At 33.2% G+C, this 14,783-nt stretch overlaps 2 protein-coding genes across 9 annotated transcripts in view; both read right to left on the reverse strand.

Moving 5' to 3' along the window:
- The window catches only part of LOC141459160 (early estrogen-induced gene 1 protein), a 166,214-nt gene extending 154,287 nt beyond the window's left edge, over window positions 1-11,927 (reverse strand). The window contains exon 1 of one of the 3 annotated variants that reach the window (XM_074137874.1): window positions 11,123-11,927. In XM_074137874.1, the coding sequence (XP_073993975.1) occupies window positions 11,123-11,268 (146 nt within the window). In that variant the 5' untranslated portion in view covers window positions 11,269-11,927. The remainder of the gene's footprint in view (window positions 1-11,122) is intronic. The other 2 variants (XM_074137899.1, XM_074137909.1) reach the window with 2 other exon arrangements.
- A 1,641-nt stretch (window positions 11,928-13,568) lies between these two features.
- shi (dynamin-1 shibire) overlaps window positions 13,569-14,783 on the reverse strand; it is a 39,221-nt gene continuing 38,006 nt past the window's right edge. For all 6 annotated transcript variants that reach the window (XM_074137654.1, XM_074137655.1, XM_074137665.1 and 3 more), the window contains one exon: window positions 13,569-14,428. In XM_074137654.1, the coding sequence (XP_073993755.1) occupies window positions 14,356-14,428 (73 nt within the window). In that variant the 3' untranslated portion in view covers window positions 13,569-14,355. The remainder of the gene's footprint in view (window positions 14,429-14,783) is intronic.

Raw genomic sequence — 14,783 nt, forward strand, 5'->3', positions numbered from 1 at the left:
TTCAATTCATACTTTATTTTCAAATTTTGATAAAATATCTATTTGACTCTAATATTTTTTAAAACTACTTTAACTCTGTATCAAGAGCATTTAATAAGTGACAACTTATCCAAAAATCGAACATACGGATTCTAAGAAAAAAATGTAGCCGCGCTTAGGTAGCTCAGTGTTGACACTCCTTTAAACAGTACCAATGGAAACATGTCCTTTAAACGTTAAAAGTAAACATAAACAAAACCTGCGCCCTAAAAGAGAATAATTCAAAGAAGGGAAGTGAGTAGTTACAAAGGCAAGGATGTGCAGTAAGAGGTTAATTACAGAGCTTCTATGGTTCGGCGCACACACCTGAACTTCAGCTTTCAATTAAACAACCACTCCAGCTTGTCCACCACTCTTTAAAAGAGCGTTTTACCCTGAACAACACTATTCAAATCTCTTAAATAAGCTTGTCTTCTAAAGGTGAGCGAGCGAACACAAGTTCCATCCCAACACAAGTCAAACCCTATCTACCATTCATCCCCTCACACCGAGCAATCGTGCAAATGTATTGGAATGCTCGCTCTGTTGGTCAGAACCAACTCAGTTGGTTAGAAAGAAAAAAATCTAAGGAACAGCAACTGGATTCGAACCTGGGATCTCCGCTTGGGAATCCAACATACGCTAACTTCTTCGCATGCTGTTGTTAAATATGCCTGGTCCAACGTCTTCCAGCAATTGAGAATTGTTAACAGCGTTACACATTCCGTAGTGCATGTCAAGCTCTAAATTTATTGGAGAACGACCGTATGCATTAATGACGCGTGCAACACCTAACATCAAAATCAAATTCGTGCATTGTTTTGCAATCATATTGACCGCCTGCTCTCCTTCATCTCCAACAGAACATTGGGAGAAATATAAACTGCTATGGCTGAAGACATTTTCCTTCGAATATGCAAGGAATATTCAAATATGATCATGGATTTTGCAGCAGAAATCTACAGCGAAGCGTTGATAATGATTAAAGATTTGTGCTTAGAAATCGCGAACAAAGTTCTCAATAAATTAGGAATGCCAACACCGAATCAATCTGCTACTGCTTCGCTGCGGTCTGAGTCACAACAACGCATGGCTATGTCGCGGTAGAGTGGGTTAGGATAACATCTAGAGTGGAAAGGGGTTTATGTAGGCGGTTGTGAACAAAGGAGTGTACGGGGATTATGGAAGCTATCTCAAGCGGTGAGTCGATTCAAGTGCGTCAGAAAAGTCTGAGAGACCAATTTATCATTTAATAAAAATTGAATAAATCAATATATTAATTTATAGGAAGATCATTTTCCTTTAAATTTAATTCGTTTGAACAGAACTTCCAAAATTAATGTTTTTTGGATCCAATTCTGTTTTACAAAAATTATCGTAAGTAATTGGTTAGTGGTAGAGCGTAGGGTTATATTATAACTGTGTGGGTAGTTGCTTTGAAATGTACCTACAAAGTTCAACCAGGTTGGTTTGCAGATTCAACTTATTATCAAATAATACGTAGATAAATTTGTCGAGTCCAGGGGAGAAAACTGTTCAATGCAGCTAATTTAAAATTGCATTCATGAAGAAAACATTGTAACAGAAAATGATAAACTATTCCTCCTCTTAGGTTAATTCTACATTTTTATTATATTTTGTTACACATTTATTCCCAATCAAACCAACTAGTGCAGCGAAAACGCACTTTAAAGTGCCTCAATGATGGAAAGAGTAGAGGACCTTCATACCAACTACCTGACCTGCGTGGGAGAGGCTTTCAATTGAAAGGGCGTGTCCACAACCAAACTTTAACTCGAGATACCTCTGACGTAATAACAGGTAAATGAAGCCATCATTAAGGATGGTGCTGGAAGGACTGAATAATATCTGCAAATGGTTGACGTCATGTTCTTGATCTAATCGTCTGCTGACGTGAAAAGAAAAGATCGTGCACAAGAAACTTAAGGTTGGACTGAAACTTGTCAGGCAATCCTTTGCTGAAAGCAAATTGTGATGCCCCAATGAACTAACTTCACATTCATTGATTATTTTTACTGTAAATTAAATATATTAAAAATACTTCGTATCTTAGGTGCCACGGTAGCCGAGCGGTTAGAGGCGAGACCAGTAAAGCTAATATGTATTGTGGTTCTGGGTTCGATTCCCGGTCTTAGGTCCTGGATTTTATTTAATGGCTAATAAAAGAAATTTACAGTAAAGTATGATTGCTAGTCGCCTCCGTCCGCGACACCTAATTGGTAGTTGGACGTTAGGCCCTGCCTGAAAACATAGGCGATTACTTTACTTACTTACTTCGTATCTTACATTATGTTTTATTCTTGACCCAAAATATTAATAATAAAATGTATAATAAACCAACCAAAAAATGCTAGATGATAAATAACTGTGGCGTAGTTTCTCTAAAACTTTCCTACAGTATTAGTTTAGGGATAAGGAGTTTTCAACTAGGAGTAGTACAGATCACCTGATTTGGTTGCCGAGGATAAAGCAAGAAAACTGGAATGGCTTGGACATATTGAGAAAATTGGGAGCTATCGAGGAGATAAAAAGCTGTTATAAGCTGACCGATCGGGGGGTAGAAGCAAAGTAGGAATATCTATTGTAGAAGAAGATGTGGCGGAGAACCTCAGAAAGCTAAAAATCCTCAGGCAACGGAGAAAAAAAGCTCAGAACGGACATGATTGGAAAACCATTGCCGCGGAAGTGCAGCACCAAACTAGAAGTCTGATGTGAAACAATCACGCGTCCTGAGATTCTCCAGTTGTAGACTTGTACAAATATAAACACACTCTAAAATACAAAAAACGAATTTTACAGAAAAACCTAATTACGAAGATTAGACCAAATTTAAGAAGTATTTTCGAATATATTTCCAAAAAGTGGAAAATACATTAAAAAAATGTAGAGATAAAACACATCTAATCGAGAATAATGCAGGAATGGTACACACGGGAAAAGGATAAATCTATGCCTTCACCCAAGAATCCCTGTAATCACAGTTTCATTGGCAATTTTCATTTACTAAAAAGCCACTTTCAAAGGACCTCAAAATGGCTATAACCGGTGAAAAAAATCCGTCGAGGAAAGAATAAAGCGGTTCTTGAATATTTCAGGAAAAAGAGAAAATGTAATTTCATTATAAGCAGCTCGAACACAATCGGCTTAATTTCCCCTTTCTAGCGTTTAAAATATTAGAAAAATTGTTATGCGGCGCGGAGAGATGATAAATATTACCCATTGTAGCTTTTTTTTATATTTTACACATGCTCAGTATGAGAAATAAATAACTTACGAGTTAACGGAACGTAGGAAAACATTTCATTTTAAATTTGTTATTGACATCAATAAATTTTGTTAGCAATAATGAGCGAAAAACAGAGATCTAAGTAAAATACAACATGGTTGAAATCACAATTTAAATAACAAAATTTTCTAGCAACTATTTTGGGCGAACAAATAGCTAAAAAAGTAGATAAGATTCACTTAGTAAAGCTCGTACTTCCACCAGAATATTCTAAAATTTGGAATTTAATTGCTATTAATAATACGCTCATTACTTTAAGATTGCAATTACCAAAGAAGCTTAACCTACTATAGATCTACAAGTGTGCTATGAGCTTGCAAAGTGTACTGAAAATCGTCATAGCCGTTTTTTGGGTGGGAACTAAAAATAAACTATTTAATACAGTACTTTATTCTGGTTTAACTGATTTTGGCTACAGACTTATTATCGTGATCCATCCATTCGAAATATTAAATTTAAACTATCAGTGATTTTCAGTTTCATGAAAACATCAAATCTAAAATTTGCTCAATCAAAATCTCATACTTTTTATATATTCTTTCTCTAAAAAAATAGAATGAATCTATCATAACTAAGGAACGGATTTTTATGTATTTAAAAATGCCAAATATTTAATTAAAATATGCATTTATTTTCGTCAATTATGTGGAAAATATGTGATTTTCTTAAAATATTTTCTGGAATATTTAAGTAAAATGGACATTTTTTTTTTATGAAAATGGATTTTTTGGGGGGGGGGCAAGTTATAATTATTTATACAAGAAAAGAACATTTTTACACTTTATAATAATTTATTAGGAACAAAATAATTTGTTTTTACAAGTTATAATGATTTATACAACAAAGAACATTTTTACTACTTATAAAAAGATGTGTTAAATTTTCAATTTTGAAAACTTCACTCTTCGAAATTGTTTGCAACCACATGAAATTTCAAATGTTGGAACGTAAAGTGACGACGATCTGGGCGTAAGATGGACTTGTAACGAATAAAATCCTTTGAAATGAGGATTTTTAAGTTTGTGGAAAGGGATATCTGCTCTAACCAAAGCCCGACACAGATCTGTACTCAGAGTAGACTTACTTGATGATGGAGATGTAAGGAAGGCTTGATAGGACGTCCTCTCTTTCTTTCTGTTTTTATTCTCTATGTGCGATCCGGTGGCAATATGTTGGGTGACTTGGGAACATTGAGAGCAAGAAACGCGCTTGTCACAAGCTGTGCAGTACAAAATGTCTCCATCACTTCGAAAAAGTTCTGCTGGAAACTCGCAAAGATATTTAGCAACCAGTTATTTGTTTGAGGCCGATGTTCGTGGCATTTCACCCAAAAAAGAATACACTAAGTGACCGAACGAAATGAATTGGTCACTTCAACGAACGAACTGAAAGAACAGACAACGTCAGACAACTTCAAAGAACTAACAAGTGCCCATCACTGTTTAGCAGCATTCTGTGTAAATTACAATAACCATTGTACCCACTGTGATTCACAGCCCTACAGTCTGTGGTTCACAGTTCCTGTCAACCACCTCTCAATTATGAAAATATGCCCAAAATGAAAAATGTGAAAAAATATGTACATATTTTGATTAAATATGTAGAAATATTTATTTATTTTAATCAAATATGTATAAATATGCGATAACATCCAAATATGTGGAAATATGTGAAATAAAAGTAGACTCAAACGGCTTAAAAAGTGTCAGTATGAATACTTCTAGTTGAAAAACGTCTGTAAATTGCCTAGAAAAAAATATGTAAATACATACGAATCCGTTCCCTAATCATTACACTACAATTTTAAAATCTTTAATTTTCATTATTATTGTTCTTTGCGTCACTAATAACATTTTTTTCATTCAGAGGACCTCCCAAAACGTGTATTTCTGGTGGAAAATTAATATTGAAAACCGATCACGAATAAATAAAATTGTAACTTTGATCATAAATATCTCGACTAATATTAAGGATATCGTAACGGGGTTAACGGCATTTTTCACAACTTTTTATTTAGTTTTCATAATCATTGTCAAAACCAGTGGTCCTTATGAAGCCCCAATCGGGTTTTAGGCCGTAACTCCGCCAAAAATGAAGTAACAGCATCGGGAGTAAACAATATTAAAACTAGAGCAAAGAAACATATAGTTTACTTCGTGGGTTTTTCCGGAATTCCGCTTTCCTAAAAAGTTATTAGCGATTTATGCGTTTTAAGACCGTGCACAAGAAACTTAAGATTCGTCTGAAACTTGTCAGGCAATCCTCTGCTGCAGGCAAATTGTGATGCCCCAATGGAACAACTTCACTTTCATTCATTACTTTTATTGTAATTAAATATATTAAAAAATACTTCGAATCTTACATTATGTTTTATTCTTGACCCAAAATATTAATAATAAAATTTATAATAAACCAACCAAAAAATGCTAGATTATAAATAAGTGACCCTATATAATACATTCAATTAGTAAAATAATTATTATTACAACATTCAAATTTAAAAGAAACTGTTTAAATGAACTTCAACAGTTAAAATACAGGATGTGCACTTTGATTAAATATCCGATTAATTGAAACAGAAATTTAGAGGGCAGTTATATCCTGTTCATCAACAATCACTCTGTACAACTCCAATCAGATTATACGAGTGTATGTCCTATTGTTTAGTTAATAAGGAAAAAGAATTACATTAAATATTTAACTGCAATTGGTGTTCTTCAAATTAAGTTAAATCAAGTCTCATGTCGCAAGAAAATAATTTCACTGTTTATTTATTCGTTAACATTTTTAATATTTTACCAGAGATTACTTCCAAGAAGGTAATAAAATAAGGTAGTAATTAGAAATCAAAACAATCCTCTGAGTAAAGATGTATTTCAGATTCAAAAATACTTAATTATAATAATACGTATAACCTTCCTTATCAGTACACAAGAAATAGAACCGTACAATACGTAAAAATGGCATGTTAGATGCAATCTATATAACCTTCCTCATGAAGTAACCTTACTCGTATTCAGAGCAAAATGTCTCACAGAAAATTAAGTGGATTTAAATATCTTGTGGTTTTGGAGAAAATTTTAAAAATAAGGAAATTATATGGTATTTTTATTCAGCCTTTTTTTTTTTTAAATTTTGAAATTTAGTTCTCATTATTACACAATTTTTTATTCTCATTATTACAAAAGAGGGTAAAAAGTACAAAATACGAAATGAAACATTAGAGAGAGGTCTAACGTACCTCTCTAATATGAGCTCCTTTCAATAAATATTCCGGAAAAAAAATGTTTCAAATGAAAGTAATAGATACGTATAAAGAAATTCTTTGAAGCTCCTATCGAGAAAAACTGAAAAACGCTTCGGTAAAGTGTTAAAAGAAGGAGGGAGCGTCTAAAGATCAAATTTCAACTTTTAGAGGTTTTTCGTTTTTAAGTTACGATCGATACATACTGGCAGAGACGCGTTTTAACAATACCTCCTCTTTTTTAGCAAAGTGAGATAAACTATAAATAGGTTAGCCCTTTCTATAGAGAATAAGTTTGTTTCCGGCCCAGAGCAAAACCGTCCTTACTTTCCTCAAACATATTGCCATAGGGGTTCTTGTACTCTGATTGCGCAAATCATTGATGGCATAATATAAACATAAGATGATCTTCTCTTAGGCCATTCTCAGCTCGGCTTTTTGAATATAAAATCTAAATAAACCTTCATAGTACTAATCTGAGCAACATGTTACCAGACATGCGCGGAGTCCTTACATAAAGAAGCATTAGAGAAGTTAACGGAAGTGACTATTCTCTAGTAAGTCTCTCTCTTCCTGTGTATGTACGAGGTGCATTCAAGTTATAACGCCTCCGAATTTTTTTTCTCATTAACCAATCACACCGAAAATTTGAAACTTTTGTCACTTCTTGACGTAATCTCCATGTAGCCTCACACATTTTTCACAACCTCGCAGCCATGTTTCCATGGCCGTTGCGAACCCTTCTTTAGAAGTCTGTTTTGACCACTGGAAAATCGCTGATGCAATAGCGGTCCGGCTGGTGAATGTGCGGCCACGGAGAGTGTCTTTCATTGCTGGAAAGTGCCATAAGTCGCTAGGAGCAAGATCAGGCGAGTAGGGAGCATTAGCAATCACTTCAAAGTCTTCATTCGTGGCACCCACCTGGAGGACACTTTTCGCATTTTCAGGTCATCATGAAGGATTGTGTGCGTAGTTCCCACGGAAATGCCAACTTCGGAAGCGATCTGTTGCACACTCTTTCGGCAATCCTCCAAAACAACTTTTTCCATTCGGTCGATCGTGTCAACAGGCCGACTGGTGCGAGGCCGAGATTGTCTTGGATTGTTTTCACACGACGTTCTTCCTTCTTTAAACTGTCGCAACCCAGGAACGCACATTTGTCACATCCATGGCACCATCACCACATGTCTCACTCAACTGGCGATGAATTTCTATTGGTGTCACATCACGCAAATGGAGAAATCGAATGATTACACGCTGATCGTGTAATGAAAACGTCGCCATTTTTGGTATAAAGAACAGTCCTTACTCTCGACGCTGCTGCTAGGGTTCCGTGTGCCGTACAGTGCTGCCATTTCTGTCACGCATTAACAAAGAGTGCCCGCTTATTTTAAAACAAACCGCACGTTTTTATCTGGAAACAGTTCTGAGAAAAAAATTCGGAGGTGCTATAACTTGATTGCACCTCGTATAAGGTCTCTTAGGAGAGTAAAAAATGGAGGAAGCGCGCAAAAAATATATTGTGCGGTATACAAAACATTATTCAGAGTAATACGTATGTATACAAATGCAATCATAAAATTATGTAGATCCAACGTACGTAAATTCATTATTTACCTATTAAGTTATAATCATACCGAATTCACTTTTATCTAGTATTAGCAAATATGCGTAATCTAAAGTTGTAGTCTAACTTGACCGACTTAATAAAAGCGAAAGGCTTAATAGAAGATTTATATTTTTAAATGACCCCCCAAAAAAATATTTTTTTTCAGGCCAAACTCGCCCCCTAAATTTCCTCCATAAAACTAATTTTCACAAAAAATAATAAAAATAAAAGAAAAGTTATTGCTGTACTTATAAAGATAAAATGAAATGTGTTCACTAAGAGAAGAAAAATAAATTCTGCTACTTGCCTAAAAAACGTTTACAGTGATCTTGTACATAAACACTATTCATACATAAACAGGCCATTCCCTACAAACCACCTTTTTGGACTTATGGACCACCAAAAACTGTGGTCCAGTGAGAATTCTATTTCAAAACGTTACACGATCGCAGTACTTCCGTTCAGTAAGCGAAAATAAAAAAAAAAAATAACTAAATCTCAAAAACGAATTTAATCAAGCTTAATTAAATCTTTAAAAAAAAAAAGAGAGAGAGATGATTGTTGAGAAAAAAAAAAAGAATTAATAAAGCGCTAGAACATTGCTCAAGGCTAGGCAAACTCTGCATAGGGCGATCGCTGATTTAACATAACATTCTCTTAAGATTAAAGAAAATTATGTAAAATAAAGTGGGAATCGTAATTGAACCTGATTAGTTCTTCCAAGAGATCCCAAATCATGATTTTCGCTTATTACTTAACATTAACTAATTTAAAATATTTGATACGGAGGGATTTTTTCCCAGTATGCGAGGGTCGTTTGAAAAGTCTGTGCAAAGTCAGAGAGATAGCACTACTGGCGCGTATCGAGGTTATGTTTAGTTAGTAGCATCTCTTGGAAGAACACACACCAAGTTTCAGCCAGATCGGTCTATTTCTTTGTGTTTGGCATTCGTTTGAATCGAGGAAGTCGAGTGATTTTCAAAAAATGTACGAAAAAGAATTTCGTGTGTTGATTAAACACTACTTTATGAAAGGCAAAACGCCTAAGGAGACTAAAGAGAAGCTTGATAAACATTATGGTGACTCTGCATCTTCGATTTGAACAGTTTATAAGTGGTTTCAAAATTTTCGGAGTGGCCATATGGGCACAAGTGACGCCGAACGATCTGGACGCCCTGTTGAGGTTACTACTCCAGAAATCATTGATAAAATCCATGATATGGTGATGGATGACAGAAGAGTGAAGGTGCGTGAGATTGCTAGTGCTGTGGGCATCTCGAATGAACGGGTACAAAATATTTTGCATCAACATTTGGACATGACAAAGCTATCCGCAAGATGGGTGCCGCGATTGCTCACGCTTGACCAAAAACGAAATCGTGTGAAGTGTTGCAAGGACGGTTTGCAGTTGTTCCAGAAGAATCCGCAGGACTTTAAGCGTCGTTTCGTCACTGTGGATGAAACATGGATACATCACTACACTCCTGAGACCAAAGAACAATCTAAACAATGGGTTATCAAGGGGGGAATCTGCGCCAAAAAAGGCGAAGACCGTTCCTTCGGCCGGAAAGATTATGGCGACTGTCTTTTGGGATGCGCAAGGAATAATCCTCATCGACTATCTGGAAAAGGGTAAAACTATTACAGGTGCATATTATTCATCGTTATTGGACCGTTTAAAAACCGAGCTGCAAGAAAAACGCCCACGATTGGCCCACAAAAAAGTCCTCTTCCATCACGAGAACGCACCAGCTCACACCTCAGCAGTTGTGGTCGCAAAATTAATGGAAATAGGGTTCCAACTCGTTTCACATCCCCCCTATTCTCCAGACTTGGCTCCCTCGGACTACTATTTGTTCTCCAATATGAAGAAATGGCTGGCGGGAAAAAGATTTTATTCAAACGAGGAGGTGATTGCAGAAACGAATGGCTATTTTTCAGACTTGGACAAATCCTATTATTCGGAAGGGATCAACAAACTAGAGCAGCGTTGGACGAAGTGTATAAGCCTAAAAGGAGACTATGTTGAAAAATAAAAAAGGTTTACCCCAAAAAATTAAGTAGTTTTTATTTTTGCACGGACTTTTCAAATGACCCTCGTATGTTAAATTAAATAAAAAAGATGAAAATTTTTCTTTATTCTCGTCCAACTGAAGATTTTACCAATTATTGATAATGTACCCTTGAAAATGATTAAATCAACAATTAAAATTTGTAAAAAAGTAAAGTAAAAAAAAAAAGAATATTAGTTACTGCCTAAATATCCAGAACAAAAAGAAATCTACAGTAAAAAAAAAAAAGTTGAACATGAATATCTGAATCTCTAACAGTATTCATAATTTTCTCTCTACAATTTTAATTTTTATCTGATTTAGAAAAACGGCAGAAAAATTATCTCACGATTCTTCTAACTCAAGGAGTGGAATCCCTTACCTAATTGAGCAGTTTAATTCTTAAATGTTAACCTACAATACCAAAAAATACAACAGTCAAGTGTAATACTATAAAATTATGGTAGAGTGCGTTACTTGTTAGCAATTACGATAACCATTCAAATGTGATACCTTCGACTTGTAACAGCAACATCAAGTGATAAGAGAAATTTCTTACCTTAAAATTATCTTATCAATTTTGATACGAGTGCATGATAAACAACTTTTTGGACTACAGAATTTGCCAACTATTAGAGATTTTAAACAAAGGTCCTAGAAATTCATAGAAATATAATTAGCACTCCCCACCCCCACGAAATTTGAATTCATTCAACTAGATTTACACTTTAATCTATTTTACTTTTTAGTTAATATTAAATAGAAAATGACAAAGATTTTGTCAATTAATACACACAAAATCTTAACGTTAAAGCATCAACAAATTGTAAGCAAAAATATTTTGTTTACAATTCACATTAACGTGCAAAAAATTATGAAAATCGAGCACTTACCGACTAGATGTTTCGATGAAATTGCCACCATCTAATAGCCTGAGTTTTGCAAAGAGCACTCCATTTATAAAGGGAACAGCGGTTATTTCTTCCAGACAAACTTCTACTGTAAACTTGTACTTCTTCTTTTTCATCATAAATGCCATCGCACAAACACTTACACTCCTTTGCACACTTCCATATAAAAAACAAAACTACTTTTTATGATGATGTACTGGCAATAACATCAATGTTAGGGGGTGAAAACCAAAGAACCTTCATGGGAGTTTTTTAATGTATGTGATCATCAAAAGAAACAAACAAAAGAACGCTGATTAGATACTGATTGGAAGAATGCATTGCAATATATTTGATTCTAGAATTTGTTTTGATAATATTAATAAGACATCACTTTCTAACTAATTCACTTTTCCAGTAATTTTACCTTAACACTTAACATACATAGGATGGAAAACAAATCAGACCAACCAAAATTTTGTTCAATAAGGCGACATAATTAACAATTAATATTTATACAAGTTACAGAAGAAATCACATAACAGTCTGGTCATATCTTTAATACTACATTTAATAAACACTCACAGAAAAATTTACTAGAAAACAATTCCATGAATGAACACGACACTATAAGTAAAATTAAGAAACAAAATTGAATAGTGACACACAAAAATACAAGAAATGTTATGAAATATATATGTTAACTAATACAATACGATCTTTCAACAATAAGAACGACGTACACAACACACTAACGTCTACAGCAGGGAATACGACCATTTTCCCCCAAGCCTGTGACAGTCTCTGAACCCTCCTGCAAATTCATTGGCCTATTGGTTGACCAATAAGCGTGCAAGAGCGAACTATGCCACTGTAATAACAAGCAATCCAGCGCTGTTTTTAAAAAACCTAAAATTTAAAAAGCTTCTATCATATTTTTTCTCAAAGAATATTAAATGTCTTCATCCTTTTACTAACGCATATTAGCTAGGTAAAGGCATATGGATCTCTTATCTTAGAATTGTCTTCAATTAGAAAAGTGCTTATCAGACCTTTTTTTGTTGTTCCATTTTAAGAATAAAATCAGTAGCACTTATTCCAATAATTAAATGTATACTTACTACAGTTGGAGAAGTTATCACAAAATAATAAAAAAATTATTTCACTTTACCAATGTTTCGCTTGTTTATTAATCATCTTTAGGTAATAAGCTATTTTGTTTAGACATAATCTTAATTTCATTTTCTTAAAGAAAGAGTTTCGAACAAATCTTGTGGACATAATTACTATCACTCAGTTTGCAAATAAAAAAACCGATTATGGATACAATAAAACGCGAGCTACAGATAAAATAAAAAATATTATAAATTGTATATGTATATATATATATATATATATATATATCTTTGATCGGTTTTGGACTACATGTAATATATATTTTGAAATTATTGAAATATCCAATTACCTTAGCGAGCTGCCCTTATGCTGTATCTTCTAAGGAGCCACTACAGATTAATGTTTGTGATGGACAGTGCTTTCTGTAACGAGAAAACAGACCACTGGACTGCTAAGGCAGTTGGACGGATACACGTAGATTTGGCTTGATTTCTGTATTTATATTTCTGGGTTTGTTCTAAAACATCACATTCCTAATATTTAAGAGGGACTCGACAATTACAATAAAAAGTAATCTTCACAATATTTTGGAGAAATTTTTCTGATCCTAGCATTACGATACTTTAAATTCTAAAATAGATAAGAGATTATCAATCTACTTTCTTCTCTAACTAAACTGTAGTATCTAAGCGGTAAATAACCTGTGGAAGTCTCAAATCTTATGAGAATTTGACAAGACTAGATACTTACGTAATAATATTCCAACTCTCATCTGATATATAAGGCCTCTTTGCAGAAATCCTGCTTCCAAACCTTCCTGACTATTGTTAGGACTTTCAAATCTTTTCCATCAAATTTCTGCTTTTAGTTACCTAATGTCAATTATTCAGAAACATCTACCAATTCTGGAGACCTAAATTTTCATCACGTATGAGAATATAGTTTTGAATTTTTTTCGCGAGAACGCAATGAAAGTTTTTTATGGTGCATACTTTTCGTTCATTCAGATTTCGCGATTCTTCGTACCACAAGCTGCCTTTATATCTTACAAGTTTTCACACACAGTGGTGTTACTATCTTTTAAAAAAACAGAAGTTCAATTAAAAATTTTAAAACCTGAGGTTCTAATCTTTAATGATTTCTACGGTTCCATCAGCAGCAAGATCTAAAGGAATTAAATTTAATTTGTTTTTCTAACGTTCTAAGCATTCATATAACACATATGAAAAAGTCAAAAATTGTTCGAATGATTAAGTACTGCAATAATCAACAAAATGGTATTTTATACAAAAATATGTACAAATTCTGAATTATATATTGTCAAAATGCTCGATTTAGTTTTAGGTTAAGTGCTATGTCTATTTATTTACAGTAAATTTACATTAGATTTTAAACAATAACAGTAACAAAAATAATAGTAATGAATTTAAAATTATTACAATTATCACACACGAAGAATGAATATTTTGTACTTTATTACTTCACAAAATAATTTTCTGACACTAAAACCATATTTTTCTAATTCTGATTTTGACAGAAACTGAGTAAGAGAGACAATAAGGTATGGAATGTTGGACACGAACAATTTTCAATCTGGTAACTAGGAATTTGAAATGATTCGTCCTAAAAATGTCATCTACACTTCAAAAATAAATAAATAAGAAAAAACATGAAATGGCTTTTAAAAAAAATAAATACATCAAAAACGATAAAATTATTATCACTTGTTTGTTAAACAAAATATATACAACTAAAAATTACAAAAGAAATCTATAATAATTACTCATATACTTCATAAAATAACTTTGGTATTTTAAATTTACTATTTAATAATAAAAATATAAGAAACAATGTAACGGTACCCACCAAAATAAAAATTTAAAAAGTACGAAACTTAAATTATACTTGATGTAATGTCATTTGATAATCTGTAATTTTCAATACTTAGTATAAATATTTACAGGAAATATATTTTTCATAGATAAATAACGATATCAAACCTCTATTACAATCTCATTGTATTATAGAATTTTATCATCAACGATCTAATTTTGGAGACGCACCATTTCAATTTTTTTGTTTTTTTTTTTTGTTTTTTAATTTTAGAATGGAAATATTGATCAATGAAGTTTGCCAAAATGTCCACTCTGCGGCCTTTCTGGAAGTTTAGGTGGAACTGTGGGCACTGGTCGTCTAAATAAAAAAAAAAGAAATAGAAGAGACAGTAAATTAAAATAAAAACTAAAAAAATCAACTAAATTAAATAATAAAAATAATTATTAAAAGATAAAGTAAAAGACAAAAACCAAAACCATTGCAAAGCATTCAAGTAGAGATTAGCACTCGACACTCGAAAGCAGACCACAAAGCAGGGACAAAAATTAAATACCAATGGAAAACATATTTCACAAAATTGTAAATTAATTCAAACTAAAGTAGTAAAATTTATTTGCTAATGTTTATTCAAGAAAAAAGTGATTTTTCGTATTTAATAAAATGTTAAAGTCATCCATATTGAAGTCCTCAAGAAGTAATGGTTGGTTCTTAT

Source organism: Rhodnius prolixus, unplaced genomic scaffold, assembly GCF_049639745.1.
Source record: "Rhodnius prolixus isolate KJV_2025 unplaced genomic scaffold, Rpr scaffold_1, whole genome shotgun sequence".
NCBI lineage: Eukaryota > Metazoa > Arthropoda > Insecta > Hemiptera > Reduviidae > Rhodnius > Rhodnius prolixus.